Source organism: Crocodylus siamensis, chromosome 3, assembly GCF_052110815.1.
Source record: "Crocodylus siamensis isolate JL-2025a chromosome 3, ASM5211081v1, whole genome shotgun sequence".
NCBI lineage: Eukaryota > Metazoa > Chordata > Crocodylia > Crocodylidae > Crocodylus > Crocodylus siamensis.
In genome coordinates this window covers 52,701,454-52,719,284 of record NC_143397.1, presented here as the reverse complement: position 1 = coordinate 52,719,284, position 17,831 = coordinate 52,701,454, and the positions used below count along the sequence as shown (strand labels likewise).

General features: G+C 46.7%; 1 protein-coding gene across 1 annotated transcript in view; it reads left to right on the top strand.

Moving 5' to 3' along the window:
• The first annotated feature begins 12,605 nt into the window (after positions 1-12,605).
• Positions 12,606-17,831, top strand: part of ST8SIA4 (ST8 alpha-N-acetyl-neuraminide alpha-2,8-sialyltransferase 4) — a 125,460-nt gene continuing 120,234 nt past the window's right edge. Inside the window, exon 1 of the mRNA XM_090038333.1 lies at positions 12,606-13,039. Within this exon, the coding sequence (XP_089894459.1) occupies positions 12,927-13,039 (113 nt within the window). The 5' untranslated portion in view covers positions 12,606-12,926. The remainder of the gene's footprint in view (positions 13,040-17,831) is intronic.

The window sequence follows — 17,831 nt, the reverse complement described above, 5'->3', positions numbered from 1 at the left end:
GCTCAGACTAGAAGCCAGGGGGCACTAAAGCAGCCCTCCCTACCCTACTAAAGTGCTGAGCTGAGGGATAAGGGTATGAGCAGGCCTCAGCAGGATGTTCTGACTAGAGAAGGGTCCCCCCGACCCCTTGCTGCTCCTGACAAGCCAGGGAGCCAGCAAGGAGCAGATAACACAGCATTTAGAACCCCATCAAGAAAACAAAAGCCTCTCCCATTAGTCCAAGCTCTTCTTAAACAACTTTTTCCAAGGAAAGAATGGAGGGACACTACCAGCTGACCTGCTGATTAGCTCCAAAAACCCCAAGCAGACACTGTCCTGTCCGTCTTTTCTTGTCTGCCTTACACAGACACCTCTCAGCATTATTGTACTGTGGGAGAGAGGATGGGGGAAGCCAGGCAGAGGGGTGGGGCCAGCCCTGCTCTGGAGCAGAGAGCCCTGCCCAGTGCTGCAAAGCATCTGGGATGCTGGGGGACTCTGGTTTAACTCAAACCAGGAAGGGGTCTGGCACAGACATTGCATAAACCGGTTTGACCCAAATCAGTTAAGTCTGATATTACATTCAACCAAGTTTATCTGAAAATGGGTTAAGCCATTTTGAAACTGGTTTATGTGCACTGAACATCTGTTCTGTTACAGGTTTAAACCAGTTTCTGATCACTTAAACTGGTTTATGTGCAATGTCCATCCCCAGACAGGAAGTACAGAAGCCCTGGTTCAGTTAAGGATGTCTAAGATTGCCAAGCTTCCAGAAAAGCTTCCAAAAAGGTGGGTGACCTGGCAAGAACCCAAGAAGCTTTCTCCAGCTTAACTGGCTATTTTCAGTCAGAAGATTTGACAAAATTGGCAAATTAGTGAAGAACATAGCAATTTCATTTAAATAGCATATTTCAATCAATAAACACACTAATCTAGTGTAAACAAAGATAGAAAGGTTACAAGTCTTGATTCAGGCTACCAATGGAAATTTTTTTAAGCAGGATTGGAGGGGAGTTCTTATTTACAGTTTCCCGGTCTTGTCCTAGGCTGACTATATTCTTTCTTTGTTTCTCTTTCAAAAGAACCTACCTCTTTGCTCAACCAAAATACAGACTCAGATGAAGCAGTGGGCTGGAAGGAGCAATTTAAATGCCACAGTTTCTCACAGCTTCAAAATTACCTTGAGACATACATAATTCAAGCAACCTGAAGCTATGATTTTCATGGAATCCAAGGGCCACTGCTAGATAACTGAAGGGGAAAATGAGATTAACTACTGATCTTCCATGAATGGTTTATATTCATTTATGTATTCAAGGCTCTCTTGAAATAGGGCATTGGCAACGTGTAGGGGGAGCACATGCACTCCCTGAGCATGGTGGTGCACCCCCTATGAAAAGGCGCCTCCGCCACTGCTGGCAGCACCTGCAGGCAGTTGCTGGTTGCTGCTTGCTACTCACCCCTCTCATGGCTGATACTATCAGCAGCGTCTATGGGTTGTCCATGATCACCGCTGCAAATGCTACCAGTGGCATCTGCAGGTGGTTGCTGACCACCAGTTGGCACTTGCCACCCCTCCCCCTGCTGACAGTGCTATGGCTGCCTTTAGCAGCTCCATGCTAACCGCAGCCACACTCCCACTGCTGACCATGCTGCTGCCACCTGCGGGAGCTCGCCATGCCCCCCCCCAGCCTCCAGGGGCACGAGGCATTCATGAAATAGGGTACAAAATGTATCATATGATTCTGAAACATAAATTTGGGTAAAAGTTCAGATCATAGTTGTTGGGGGTGCACATATTGGAACTTCTAAAAAATCAGGTTTTTAATATTAAATGTCAAGGTTCTTCTTTGCATTTCTAGCAATGAAATACACAAGCTTGGTGGGATCCATTGGCAGGCCCTGGTAACATGGTCCTTTTTTAATTGCCAGAGGTAGAATTGATGACTCCTTGGTAATTGACATTTTGCAGGCGGTGGGAGCATAAAGGGCATCCAGAAGGAAAAAGGAGGGGGTGGAGACAGTTGACTTTCAGGTTGTTCCAACTTTCTGCATTGCCATTCCATCTGGTATTAAACTGAGTTAAGGAGTGGTAAGAAGCTGTTATGTGTCTTGTTGGCGTTTAAAAGCAGTTCTGGATCATAGATATTTACAGTAGCATAACTAGATGGGGCAGATCCCTAAGGTAAACATAGTGTGAGCACAGGCTGTCTCACACTATTACAATGCAGCTAAAACTGGGGGCATTTGCACTGAGGTGATTATACACTGTACAAATGGCTGTGAAAAGAAAGTGTACAACAGAACCAAGGTTTGGACCTTAACATTTTATAATGCATTACTGCAGCAATTCTTTAGACAAAAAGAGAGGTTCCCTTTCCCATTACCCACAGAAAGAATTGCTGAGAGATTCAGGAACGCATGTAAGCTTATTAAGACTGCCTCCCCATTATTGATCTTGTGGTTGTTCTGTAAGGCAATCACATACAATAAGCTGTCATTGTAAGTTAGTCACAATAAAGGGGTAAAAATCTACAAACAAAACATGTTCTTATAAGATTTTGACTAGCTTTTTTGTGTCTGAAAATCAAAATAAAGCTTGGCATATCCACCTATACCTCAAGTCCTACATGGTAGAATAAATCATATATAAAACACAGTTTACCACATCACCATTAATTCTGCTGTCTGTAGCAATGCCATTTTATTATATTGCATATGCTGATGTACTGGGTTTTGGGGTTTTTTAAGGTGGAGGGGGTTGCTATCTGAAATGCCAGTAATGCTAAAAATACAATATGGTAATATATATTAATTTTAAAAAAATTATTACACAGGGAAGAGACAGCTCTTTTAGCAAAAATATGGATGGTTAATAACAAATCAGAACCCAGGCTGATATTTAGACTTGGGCTTGGAGATCTTCTTTGTGCAATGCATTTAAGTGTTTCCTGAACATTAGCTTAACCAAATAATGAATGTGTTACTTATCTGTAGTTATGAAGAGAAATAATACAGAACATTAAAGCCTGCCTTTGTGAAAACAGAGATCTAATCATAAGGGCCCCTCTACCTGTGAAGGTAAAGGCACAATGGGATTTAATACATGATCCACATGTGCATGACAGGAGGTGTGATTGTGGGATCACATATTAGATCCCATCACATCCTATTGCTGGTGTATAGGGATCCCAATTCTGAACTTTCTCTGCACCAGCAAGAAGCAAGCTGCTGCAGCTGGGAATCCCCTCAACTGAGGGGCTCCCAGCTTTGGGGATGCCTAATACACCTCTGGGACAGGGAGATGCAATAGCTACGATCTCCGAGCCCTGGGGGGTTTCGTGCACCCCAGAGGCTGGGAGATCAGAGCAATGCCCTGAGATTGGCAGAACCCAGCCGAGTCCCAGCGTCAGAAGGCACACTGAGGGAACCCAGTGTCTGCAGCTGGAGAGAGTAAATTTCTCAATCGATTAATCTCTTCTTATTTTAACTATGATTCATCTAGCTACATAACAAAAGTAGACTGGCTTATAGTAGCAAATAGGTTATGCAAAATTAAATCAGAGTTATAAAGTTTAAGCAAATATAAGGGTTAGTCTATATAATATGAGTAAATCTGTATAAGCAAATATAAGAAATACAAAAGCGAGTCCTTAAGAGTGAGTCCATTTTGTTCTCATTAAGATCACAAACACCAGCCAAACCCATGCCTACTATATACATAGTTACCAATACATAGTTATATCAGGCCATTAATATTTTGGTAGAACTATTCATGGATGTAAACAGTCTTCCTTTTAAAAGTGATACTATAAAGAATGGAGAGCTAAATTTTAGTTTGCTGATTTCAGTAAACTTACCTTACTGAAAATGAGGAAAGAATTCAAAAAAGATTCTTTAGTATAGATGTATAACATAAAATATATTTAATGTAGGAAAACTTGGTACAATATGTTTAACCAACTGTGACACTAGCTGTGTTCTTCAGCATAAAATGCATGTTTCTTGAAGTTTTTTCTGTAAGAACTAATTAGTACACTAACATTTGAAGTGCAAAAATTCATGTTTACTTGTATTATTCAGATTTGTGCTTCTCCAATACCCTTGTCAAAGAAATTTTACTGTCATCAGCAATTGCCATAAAATAAGCATGAACATGTTTCTGGATTCATGCAAGTAAACTAAGCTATTTCATTAACTCAGATAAAATAAACTATATTATTTGATATGAGCACCATTCTTTATTTAAATATTGTTAGATTTTATAAGAAATGAGAAATATCATTCAAAGCATAATTTAGGTAGCTTGTTAGTGTTTTGAAGTACTGTTGATGGCATATTAAAAGAAAGGTAATTAAAAGAATTGGTGAAGCACTAGACACAAATTTTGGAATTCTTTATACACATTAAACTCATTTTGTGTTGTAATAAACTTTGTCATTGCAAATAAAATGCACCACCTGCTACAGTTAACTATATAGCTCTGCTTATTAGTTGACTACACCTGAGAATTAAGAATACAGGATTATCTAAGGAGGGGTCATCTGAGCACAACAGCCATATAAAGTGCTTATTCTTCCTACTCCCAGTGGGCACTTCAGTTGGAGATCAGAAGTAATCCCCAGTTCATTTTTAGGGAAATGACAGGGACAAGTTCGGGAGAGATTCATGGTTCATCATTCAAGTGCTTCCAATGGCCAAGAATCCTTGTGTATTGGACACAGATGAAGTACTTCCTAATGAGCTAGAGCTGCAGTTACAGATAGAAGCTCAGGGTTATAGACACTATTAGCCTGTTCACCTTGAGTACATGAATACCCATCAAGGTGTCAAACTATGGCTTGTGGGCCAAATCCAGCCTGTGGAACATCTACCTGGCCTGCCAGGCTACCAGCACTACACTGGAAGTTACAGGGTTATAGGCTGCTTTAGAATTTGGAGCTTTTGGGCCCTCCTGACCATGGCTGTTGGCAGAGAGTTTGGCTCACTGTCACCATCTTGGATCTGTCCCACTGCCAGCAAGCTCCCAGATTTGGACCCATTGCCACATCCAGACCCCTCTCTGCTGTCACCAGACTGCTCCCCACACCTGTTCCCACCACCACTGCCATTGCAAGATCCTTTGCTTCCATTGGACCTTCCAGCACCACCACTGCCACACTGCCCAGGGCTGCACCTGACCTATGAGAAGCCTGAAGTTCAGATCCAGCTTGGGGCCTCAAGTGAGTTTGACACTTCTGCCTTGTATTAACAGTGGGGATCAACCTTTTTTTGGCAGGCCTGCCACAAATTAGCCCTTCACTCTTCCCAAGTGCTGCTCTTATTTCTCTTCCCCCCATCTGATCCGTTACTTTGCTTTCTGCTCCCTGCTGTATCTGATGCTGTGCTTCCTCGTTCCTTCCCCAGTCTACCACAGCCACTGCCAGTGGCAATTTTGGCATGTATGTCACAGGTTGGCCACTTCTGCTGTAGCATAGGAGTTTCAAATATATGGCTTGAGGGCCTGATGCAGCCCACAAAGCTGTATCATCCAGGTCACAGGCTCCTGGAAGGCCAAGAAATTTGGGGGCAGTGGAGGCAGGGACAGCGTCCTCTGCCAAATTCCAGGATACAGAGCCCCACTGGGGATGTGCTTTAGCAGTTCAGGGTGAGTAGCAGATGCATTAACCCATGCAGCACCTTGAGCCAACACAGTCACATTCCCTATTCCCCACAGGGCCAGATTGGGGCTAGGCCATGCTCCCTTCTTCCTGTGGGGCTAAGACATGCCCTGCTGTCAAGTCATGTCCCTCTCCCTCTCCCACCCTGTTAGGCTACACGATGCCTCCTCCCTGCAGGACTGGGCTCAGACTGGGCTGCTCTCCCAAACAGTCTGTGTGGCTGGATGGTGCCTGTTACACTGGCCCCAGGCACTGGATTGTAACCACCACCTGGCCTATAGTCGGACCAGCTACTACCCCGCTAACCCACTGTGTAAAAAGGCTGAGCACCACTGATTTACATTTGTATAGGATGGTTTGGCTAGGGATAATCCTGCCTCAGGCAAGGTAGGGCTAGCTGACCTCTGGAGGCGTCTTCCAGCCCAACTTCTCTGTGAGTCAATGGTTCTATGATATTTACATGTATACTTGGGAGTAGTTCCTTTGCCTTCACGCATAAGTACCTTTGTGGGATCACAGAGCTTAACCCTCATCTGTTCTCGTGAAACCATAACCATTGCTGTTCTCATGGAGTAACTTGTTACCCCACCTGCATGAACAAAATGGAACCAGTGACAACAGTATAAATGTACCAAAAAACTATTGATTAAACATACAGATTGTTTGAAAGAGTATTTATGACTATTTTAACCCAAAATGTTATTTAACTAGAACTATGAAGAAAATTTAAAAACTTTTTTTTTTAGAGTTTCAAAACGTGAATAAACAATTTGCTAAGTCTGAAGTTCACACTGTTTTCAAACTAACAATTACTTCCAAAAACATTTCCTAACTGTTTTAACTAAATATTGCATTCCTCACAAAGCAGCAGTGGTACACTGTGGTGCACACAAGCAAATCGCTTACAATCTTTGCATCGTTTCTGGGTTTTGTGTTCATCTGTCCTTGAACAAAAAGCACAATGTCCACTCGTACTTGCACAAGGTTCTCCTGGGGTGCGTTATGGCAATTTGTAATTTAGAGCAGTCATACCAGACTTGACGGACTTGCACAGATTACACATATCCATCATTCTTCATTTTATTTGTCCATCGATCAACTGTTCTCCAAGATCCTGCAAAAAATAGCGCCATCTTCTTAAGTGTGATCTTTGCTTCCAGTTTGCATTGTGGCCTAGCCAAATGATGAGGCTGGCAATGGCAACCACATTCAGCATATTGAAAAATAGTGTCTTTGACCACCAGTTGATTTTCTGTCTGCAGGTGGTAAAGGTTATCCTCCCCACCCTTGTTTTCACTGTAGTCATGGATGAAGTCTGGCTTTCTTTGCTCTCCACCCACTGACAGGTCATGGTGCATGCTTGACAGCAACAGAACAACTTTGGACTTCTTTGGAACATAGGAAACTAGGGTGAGTTTTCCATGAAAAGCAAAAATGGATGAAAACATTTCCCTTCTTTGATTTGCTTGCATTTTGTTTGAAATATCGGCCTTGTTTTTTCAAATCATACCCACATAGGTCAAGTCCTGTTGTAGCAGTGTTTCTGCTAGGTCAGTATTTGTAAAGAAATTGTCACCCACAATATTCCTTCTCATCTTGTACCAGGGATGAACCAGTTTTTCAATAACCTGGGGACCAAGATTTCCTTGGCATCGGAGAACAGCTAAGTCCATGGAAGTGCTGGGCCAACAAGAGAAAGTAATAAGGCACAGTGGTGGAAACATTCCACCTGTTTCTCTCACAAGATATCCTGACTGTTATCAGAAAAGAAACAAACAGAGAGGCAGAAAGAAGATTCAGGGAGTGGAAAGATAGTGATCCTGAAAACAGAAAGAAGTGAAGTACCTTAGAAAGAAGTGAACTCCCTTCAGGAGGGAGTGGACAGCATCGAGAGGGTCAGTCACATGATCCGGGGACAGCAGGGCAGACCCTACGAGGAGAGGCTACGAGACAGCTACCTGTTCAGTCTCCACAAGAGAAGGCTGCGGGGGGACCTGGAGGCCATCTATAAACTTACTGGGGGTGGGGCAGCGGGGATTGGGAGAGACCTTGTTCCCCCGAGCGCCTCCCCGAGTAACTAGGAATAACAGCCATAAGTTGTTAGAGAGTAGGTTTAGATTAGACATCAGGAGGCACTACTTCACAGTCAGGGCAGCTAGGATCTGGAACCAACTTCCAAGGGAAGTGGTGCTGGCTCCTACCTTGGAGGTCTTTAAGAGGAGGCTTGACATTTACCTAGCTGGAGTCATTTGAACCCAGTTTTCTCTCCTGCCAGGGCTAGGGGTTGGACTAGAAGATCTACAAGGTCCCTTCCAACCCTACATCTATGAAAAAAGCTGTACAAAACAGAGCTGAATGCCTACATTGGCCTCCTACTACTGAGTGGTCTATAGCCTTGTTGGTGTCACTGGGCATAACCCTGGGTAACCCAGAGGGATGGAAGACCTCGAGTGTCGAGGAAGTCCTTCTGCTCCAGGCTCAGACGAGCCAAACCCCACCCCCTTGCCCAACCTTTGTAACCCTTTCTCTGGCGCCTGTAATCTCCTGTCCTTCTGGAAAGCAGGCGAGCTAAAACTGTTATCTGTGGAATGCAAGGGCACCGCTCGGAGAGAGAAAGGAGGAGGGAAAGGGAAGGAAGAGGGAGGCCAGCGAGTGGAAAATCACTGACAGTGAAACTGACCGGGGTATAAAGATCTCACTGTTGCAGGGTTAAGCGTGCACGATTTGAGACAATACAGTCTCCCTGTGCCTTTTACTTGAGCTCAAATAAACTCTGTCTGCTTCTCCCCCCAGTGTGTTTATTTGGCACGACGCACACCGGGCAATGAACCCAATTGTTGCCTCCCTCGGGCACCTTGTGCCAGCAACAGCCTGGTGGTCATGAGGTACTGGAGGAGTTGGGGAAGTAACGCACCAGGTGTCCTTGCTTCTGTGCCACCATGAATTTCAAACAATTCTGTCAAATCACCAACTACCTGAGATTTGACAACATACTGACATATGAGGAAAGGAGAACTGTGGAAAAGCTTGCTGCCTTCAGAGATATTTGGACACAATTTGTGGGGCTGCTCAGGAAATGGTATTTCAGGAATACACCTCATGGTTGGTGAGCAGCTCATTGCATTCAGGGGTTGCAATGTCCACTCGTACTTGCACAAGGTTCTCCTGGGGTGCGTTATGGCAATTTGCAGGAGTTTGTGACCGTTCGACCTCGTCATCCCTCGGGGCGCTCTGGTGAACAAACGTTCCCCCAGATCCTGGTGGTCACCCTTGATAAACTTATAGGTGGCCATCAGATCACCCCTGAGCCTACGCTTTTCCAGGCTAAAGAGTCCCATGGCTCTCAGCCTATCATCGTAAGTTCTGTTTTCCTGACCTCTGATCATGCGCGTGGCTCTCCTCTGGACTCTCTCAAGCTTCTCCACATTCTTTTTGAATTGTGGAGCCCAAAACTGGACGCAGTACTCCAGCTGCGGCCTCACCAAGGCTGAGTACAAAGGGAGAATGATGTCCCGGGATTTGCTCGAGAAGCATCTATGGATGCAAGCCAGCGTTTTGGTCGCTTTACTAGCCACAGCATCGCATTGCAGGCTCATGTTCATCTTGTGGTCAATGATGACCCCCAAGTCTCTTTCTTCTGTAGTGCTATCCAACGTAGCACTGCCGAGCCTATAAGGATGCTGCAGGTTTTTCCTCCCAAGATGGAGAACCTTGCATTTTTCGGTGTTAAACACCATCAGGTTCTCATCTGCCCATTTGCTGAGCTTGTCCAGGTCAGCCTGGATCACCCGCCTATCTTCTGGCGTGGATGCTTTGCCCCAAAGTTTGGTGTCATCGGCAAACTTGGCCAGTCCACTCCTGACTCCAATGTCCACATCATTAATGAAGATGTTGAACAGTATGGGTCCCAAGACAGAGCCTTGAGGGACCCCACTGGTCACAGGGCACCATGATGAGTGACTGCCATCAATTACAACCCCCTGGGTCCGACCACGGAGCCAGTTTCCCAGCCAGTGGATCGTGGTGGAGCCAAGACCACAACTGGCCAGCTTGGCCAAGAAGTGATCATGGGATACCAGATCAAAAGCTTTTTTGAAGTCAAGATATATGACATCAATCTCTTCTCCCTCATCCAGGTGATAGGTCACCTGGTCATAGAAGGAAATGAGATTGGTCAAACAAGACCTACCTGCAACAAACCCGTGCTGGCTGTCCCTTAGAATGTTAGCCTGGGCCAGTCCATCAAGGATGGCCTCCTTAATAAACTTTTCTAAGATATTCCCCAGGATAGAAGTCAGGCTAATGGGCCTGTAGTTAGCATTATCCACTCTCCTCCCTTTCTTGAAGATAGGCACCACATTGGCCTTCTTCCAGTCTTCGGGCACTACACCAGAGCGCCAGGAGTTTTCAAAGATCCATGCCAGAGGCTGGGCTATGATGCTCGCCAGCTCCTTGAGTACCCAGGGGTGCAGGTTGTCAGGGCCGGCTGACTTGAAGGTATCCAGCTTCTCAAGGTGTTCCTTCATGAGGTCAGCATTTATGGAGGGTAGGGGAATGCATATAAATAACAATCAAAGATAAGCCTGTCCACCTATGCTGTCACAGAAGGAATTCTGCCCTGTCCTATGGCAGCACAGGTAGCACCCTCTCCTCCTGGGCACAGAAGCCAAAGACCAGCATCCAACCTTTGCAGGCAAGCCAAATGTGGGTGCATGCTATTTGGAAACCACACATGCTGGGGCTTATAGAGAGCAGGTAAAAGGGCCGTGGGGGTGTTAAGCCCTTACTGTCAAAGGGTGCTCCATAGTGTACTCTGTATTGCAATACGATGTTGTTCTATTTCGTCTCTGCTGTCCCTTTGCTCCTTGTCCTCACTTCCAACGAAGGCAGGGCAAACTAGCTTGTATGTTATGAAAGGGGCAGGTGAAGTGGAGTTTTGCCATGAGAAAAGAGAGCAGAGGTGGATTTGAATGTGACAAAGTGTTGTTGGCGGGGGCGTTGACAAAGGGCAGAGTGCTTTGTTGACTTTGAAGCCTGCAAACAACTGGTCAGCAAAAAGGATTACCACATCTTCTGCAAAAGCAGAGTGGAGGATGGCCATCCATTAGTTACCATGGATACCTGAAGTGGACATGAATGAGGTGTGAATGAATGCTGACCTTTCAGATGCATCCACCCAAAGGTCAAACAGGTCTAGGGGGCTGTGATTTATACAGAAATTGTGTTAACATGGACTAGAGGTAAGTTGTTACCCCATATGGAAAAACATATTCAAGCCTGGGGTAATATGTTACCCTAGGCAGTTTTTCATCCAGAGAGAGCAAACCATTTATGTAAGCTGGCTTTTCTTTGGGGATAGTCACAGGCACCAGAGTGCACAATATGTCATAAAAAAGTTTTTTTAGAATGAATTATCTTAAAGATATTGCACAAAATATGCATCTGGGGTAGGAAATTGCCCCATTAAAATGTATAAAGGTCAAGCATGGCCAGAAGAGGTTGTTGGTTAATCACTGTTTCTTTCCCAAGCCAAATACACCATGCCAAGTGTCAATTCAGCAATCTGTGGCTTCTTACCAAATATATGCAGGGTTAGGAAAGAAATGGGGTTAGGAATTTTTTTCCTAATATATATTTCTTTCCTAACCCCATTTTCCTCACACATCACTGCAAAGTTCCTGAAGAGATTTCACTCAAACTTTCAAAGACAGGGAAAAAATATTCTACCCCCACCCTCTGGCAGAGGGACTGTTTGGGGAGGAAGCGTGCATGAAAACAACTGTGAAACTATGAACATGCACGCTTACAAAGGAAACTGTTCATAGAATCATAGAAAATTAGAGACCTTAGGAGATCTAATTCAGTGGTTTTCAACCTTTTTTCATTTGTGGACCCCTAAAAAATTCTGAATGGAAGTACAGATCCCTTTGAATTGTAAATGTGGGAACTCACACTTTGATTGAACATAGTCATCTTTCATGGACACCTTAGACTGCAGACCACAGGTTGAAAGTCAACAGATCTAGTCCAATGCCCTGGTCAAAGCAGGACCCTCCCCAACTATATCTCTGTATAGCATCTAATACATGAAGCTATTCCCAGGAGATCTTCATATCTGTTCCCCTAGGTAGTAGTGCAATGACCTATATCTCCTCCCCAAACAAGGCTCTGTCTACCCAGGTTTTAAATACCTCCAGGGATGAAGATTCCACAACCTCTCTGAGTAACCTGTTCCAGTGCTTTACTACCCTCCTGGCCAGAAAGTCTTTTTCCTAATACTTATGATGATGATTATGATATTACGGTCCTCAGCAGTTCCCTTGTGCAGGCATGAAAAGAGCAGAGTCCTTCGCTAGGGCCAAGCAGCTTTAGGAAACTGGGGTTCCTCGCAGAGAGAGCACAGGGCTGCTAACCTGGGCTGCTTCAAGCTTACCACTGCTCCAGTAGAAGCAAGCTGGGCGCCAGGCTGCTTTTCCTTCCAGGTCCAGGCAAAGGTTGAGGAGAGGCGTGACCACTGCCACTTTAGCTGAGCTAGCGTGATCCCTCCACCCCAGCTCCTGAGACCCCCCCCCCCCCCCAGCCTAATCTCTCTTCTCTCCAGCTCCTGCAGCTGCAGGAGAGCCCCAACTAGCTTGTTCTCTCCTTTCCAGCTGCAGGAGAAGCCCCAGCTAGCCTGATCTCTCTCCTTTCCAGCTCCCAAAGCAGCAGGAGAGCACTGGCTAGCTTGATCTCTCTCCGGCTGCAGGAGCGCCCCGGCTAGCTTGATCTCTCCTCCAGTTGCAGGAAAGCCCTAGCTGGCTTGATCTCTCCTCTCCAGCTCCTGCAGCAGCAGGAGAGCCTCAGTTAGCCGAGAAAGCGGGTTTTAAAGTTGGGAAGCAGCTATCCCCGCCTCCTCTAGCCACCTATTGGCCGGGCTTTGCTCATCATTTCCCCGCCAGGGAAAGGGTGGTGCTAGCGACGCCCCAGAGACCGGCGCTGGCCGCTGCTGGTATCTAAACTGGAAGGAAACGTGCGAGCCAGAAAGCCCCATAGGCTTGGGAGCGCACCGGGCAGTGCCAGGAGGGCTCCTACCCCAGCCCAGCACCAGCAGCCACGCAGCCTGCCAAATCTGCCCCCTAAGAGCAGCTTCTCCTGCCGCTTTGTTTCATTTGTGGAGCTCGGGTTTTATTTCATTTGATCGAATTTGATTTCGGGGTTTTGTTGGGGTTTTTTTGCGCACCCCTGACAAACAAAGGAAGGAAGGAAAAAAAAAAAAAGGAAAAGGGGGAGGGGGCTTGTTTCGCAGAAGACATGCGTTCATTCAGGAAGAGGTGGACTGTCTGCACGATAAGTATCCTCCTGATCTTTTATAAGACAAAAGAAATAGCAAGAACGGAGGAGCACCGGGGAATACAACTCACCGGGTAAATGCAAAATCCGGAGCGATGTGACAAAGGCAAAGCGGGGCGGACAATTGAAATGATTCAGGCTCTTGCATGGGGTTTTCCCCCCCGCTTCTCCTCCCTTCCTTGCTCGCCCCTATTCCCCTAAAAGTATCTCAGATACTAATCAATTTATCCCCCCCTTCCCCTCCCACCCCTCTTTCTTCCCATTGCCTTGCCTTGGCCCCCTCCATTGCCTTGCCCTGTTGTAGCCTCTATTGCAACTTCATCCTTGTGCTTTCGTGTTAACTGCAGGATTGTCTCGCCCTGGGGAGCTGGGGAAGAAAGGGCTTTGGCTTGTGATGATTTTTCGGGCAGAAGTCGCGTGGATGGATGGATGGGGCGGGGGGGGGGGGGGTCAGCCCCACAGCCCCTGGCTTGCTTGCATGCAGAGGCAAGGGGAGGAGGAGAAGGAGGTGACTTCTAAGCGGCGAGGCGGCGGGTGCTGTCGCCGGGAAGGTGCTCCCAACTTGAGCGGGAGTCGGGGGATCTGTGCCGCGCGACGCGGATGGCGGGAGGCGGGCTCCTTGCGCGCGAGGTGCCCGCCTGGCAGCTCTGCCTTTGTTGCTGGGAAGTTTGCCTGGGAGATCCCCACAACTTCGGCGGCTGCCGGGATCGCGGGAAGCCAGGAGTTTCCCGAGGAGAGCTCGGAGGAGCCCCCTCGGAGGGAGCCTTCGCCTCCGGAGCCGCCGCCGGCTCGCGGCTCCTCCCGGGCCGGCCCTGACTGCGCGAGTCGCAGCGGCTCCGGCGGCTCGTGCGTGTCCTGTCACGCCGGGGGGGGGGGGGTCGTGCGCGGGTCTGGGTGGGATCCTCTTCCCCGCTTGGGTGCTCTGGTCCCTCAGCCACAGCTGATGGGCACCTCACTGTGCTTCTCCCCCGGCAGGGAGCGGCTCCTTGCCCAGAAGGGGCTTGCCGCCTGCTCTCTGACTAGAAACCCCAGAGCCAGCGGCGAGGAGACGGCTCCCTGGAAGGCTCCCAGCCAAGCCACACAAAGCTGCCGTGTGTTCAGGCGCCGAGGCTTGAGCTGGCACCTCCCTGGGCATAGCTCTGTCTGCCCCCTCCCCCCCAGGGTCCCTGGGGGGCCAGGGCATCTCCCTCCTCTCCCCAAGCCACCGGGGCATCGCGGCTTTTCTCAAGGGTCCCCTCCAAGCAGCTGCGCGGCATATGTGCCCCCCTCGCGCGGCCAGCTGTGCACCGCTGGCCAGAGGCAGCCGCCGGGCTCGCCCGGCCGCGAGTCAACAGGAAAGGCGCTTCCCCAGCCGGCACCCGCGGAGGCAGAGCCTTGCAGCCGGCGGAGACAAAAGAAGGGAGCTGGTGTGAGAGCGGCGCACTCCTCCCTCCCCCCTCCAAGGATGGAGATTGCAGGGCTCCACCTTCCCCATTAACTCCGCTAATTACAAAGCCGTGGGGCGAGGCAGGCTGGTCCGCTCCCACCAGGCTGGAGTCAGAGAGTCCTTCCCTGACCTGCCCTTTATTTTATTGTATTTTCTTCCCCCCCCGCCGCCTATTCTCCTCCACTAGCAAGAAAGGCAGCCTTTGTGCTTAATCGGCTCAGTCATGATCCTTGTTTCCCCCCCACCCCTTATTGCTCATCTATAACTCTCCCCTCTGCCCCTTGTCAGCCTCAAACTCCGTGGATACATGGTCAAGTTCATCACCTTTTTTGCCATGAATACTGAATGCTTAGGGGAGGGTCAGGCAATGATGTAGTGCTCCTATTTGCTGTCCCAAGTTGCCCCCCCGCCCCAAGTTTATTAGACATATGTTGCGTATATGGGGGAGATGGGCAAAGGTAAAATGTCTCAGTTATATGAGCACAAAAAGAAAAAAATAGGTTTAAGTCCTAGGAGGCTAGCGAAGGTGAAAGAGATGTGAAGATAAGTTAAGTTTCCTTTTTGGGCACAGGTGACAAAAAGTTTTTTATTTTATTTTTTTAAAGAACCCCAGAGCCAAAAAGTGCAATGTGAACAATGCCAGCTTTGGTGGTATTATGTTATATTTTGTGCATGGGCAACATGTAGGGGGTGCACGTGGGTGCACATGCACTCCCTGAGTGTGACAGTGCACCCCCTACAAAAAGGTGCTGCTGACACTGTCAGCAGAGTCGGTGGGCTATCACTGCTCACCGCCATGGTCCCACCGCTGCTGTGCCCCCTCAGCTGCCAGGGGTACGCATGGTTCATGATTTTGTGGGTGCACGTGTGCACCTATTGCAAGTATAGCCTCTGGGTGCCTAGGGTATATAGGAGCTCACAGGCACCTTGAGCCCTTGGCATCTAGATGTGGGTATTAGAATCAAAGAATCATAGAAAATGAGGGTTGGAAGGAACCTCAGGAGGTCATCTAGTCCAACCCCCTGCTCAAAGCAGGACCATCTCCAGCTTGCTCATCCCAGCCAGGGATTTGTCAAGCTGGGCTTTAAAAACCTCCAAAGCTAGAGATTTCACCACCTCTCTGAGTAACCTGTTCCAGTGCTTCACTACCCACGTGATATTGGGGAGGAGGCTGCTTTCTAGACTCCCTCACCCCCTTCCCCACCAAGTGCACACAGCAGTAATTTGCACATAGGCTGCATAGAGTCCCACAAACTGCTCTCTGCCCTTTTCAGACATGTATGATCAGAGTCTGAGCCCAGCCAGCAGGATACTCAAATCAGTCTTGCTCTCATGTTCCCTTTAAAGGGGCTTGCTTTTAGGCTGCCCACTGCTGGCATGGCTAACACTGCCATGAAGGCTGAATCACCTTAGGGGAGGGTCGGGCAATGATGCAGTGTTCCTGTTTGCTGTCCCAAGTTTTCTGCCAGGAATCTGTGGACCACAAATGAGTTTATGGCCTAGTAGCTGGGGAAGCTCACTAGAAAAGGACATGGCAACCTGTGGGGAGAACTATGGTACCAGATCAATTCTGGGAGGAGGGAGGCATCAGTGGAGTCCATCTGAAAGGAGCAGAGGGACCTGAAATGCTGGGCAAGGTTGCACCTGGTTTTGGAGAGGCAGGCTATGATGGCGATTTTTGACTAGCAGGATGTTATTAGATATACAGTGCCCTAACTAGATATAGCAGCCTCTATCCTCACCATATTAGAGGCCAGAAGTGTTCACAGGGTTAGCACCTTGATGAGGGGAATTGGGAGGTGAAGTGGTCTGCTGCCTCAGTTTTCTTCCAAGGTATGAAGCACCATGTGGTGCACCGTCACAGACCATCCCATAGAGAAGCACAGCCTTGTACATGTCCCCTCCATGCCCACCCTGCTCTAAAGCCGTCTCTGTCCTATGCACACCTTTTATTGGCTTTGGGTGCAGAGAGGCTGATGAGGCATTCAGGAGCTTCAGCTACACTAGAGGCAAAGTCTCTGAGCACAACTATTATGTAGAGCACTAGAGGTAGGATTGTGTCTTGGAGACACACAACTGTTTCACACAGCTATACTGTAAACGCCTGTGTATGCGTTCCCTAAATAGGGAGAGATTTGTGGAAATAGAATCTAAACTGCTAGTTTAATTGTTTTAGTCAAATTGTTTCTAAATTAGCTAATAGGATTCCACCTATATGTTTCATTTAGCACTTAGTCGTGTTTTTACAGTATGTGTTTGATGGAGAAATCTCAAGCATTTATATATGTTACAAAGTTTATAAATGTTACACGTTTTATTCTGTTTTAAATATGAAACCAAAGTATGCTTTAAAATTAAGGCAAAGAAAATAAAAGAGCATTTATCCATCATTTTGTGTTCTTTCAACATAACAGAAGAAATAATTGTTAGCATAACTCCAACAGGCTGAAGTCTGAAACCCCCTGTTCAAAATAAGTAGCACCTTATTGCACAAGAAGTTCCTTTGAGTGAAGCTCCACTCTATATGCACAGGTCTCAAGATCTGAATGTTAATTCTACCTGTAAAAGTCAGGGATACAAAATGTACTACTCTGCCCCCAGAAGTTTCCCTTCTTTGCCAAAAATTGAAAATTACTTTGAAAATAACATTACATAGTTGTTAAAGCAAAGCCAGTTTTTCATTGTGTGATATTGTCAGTCTTGCTATGTGCTGCCAAAATACTGGCAATAGAGAAATGATGACATAGATAGCCCACTAGTATATCTCTCCTTATGAATCTCAAACGTTCTAGAATATGCTATTGTATAGGAGCTGCACAAGGCTTATGGCTAAGTGTGTAGTATTCCAAAGCACTCTAATATCTTAGATCTATATAATTTAATGGCAAAATTTTACAAGTCAATAATTATATAAGCTTGCAATGTTTTATCTGCTAGACCATAATGTCTACTTAAAGCAGAGCTTTAAAGGTTAATTGAGTAATGAAATACATAATTTTTATCATAGGATGCGTGAAGTTTCATAAATTGCATTATCTTCTATTGAGTAGAAAATTTGGTTATTAAAGTTCTAATGCACATGTTTACATTTAATGGATTGCATTAACTCTGAAAGTTACAACTCCAATTGACTAATGATCCTTTTCTCCCCTAGACTACTGGTTCATTGAGGTTAATGAATGATGTGTGTGGACTGAGAGTTGAGTATGTCCCTACAGTAAGGGGATTCACACTCAAGGTTGCCACTGCCATAGAGTGGCCTTTAGGTGTGCAGCAGTTTTGCAGAGGTCTGAGGGTTAGGCAGTAGTCTAAATTGGTTATCTCACCTTATCTAACTATTGATACAAGGCAGACTCTCCTGACATAAATTTACCTCCTTATTTGTTAGTGTATTTAATAACATTTTAAGTTGAAGTAAAGAATACATAATAGGAAGAACA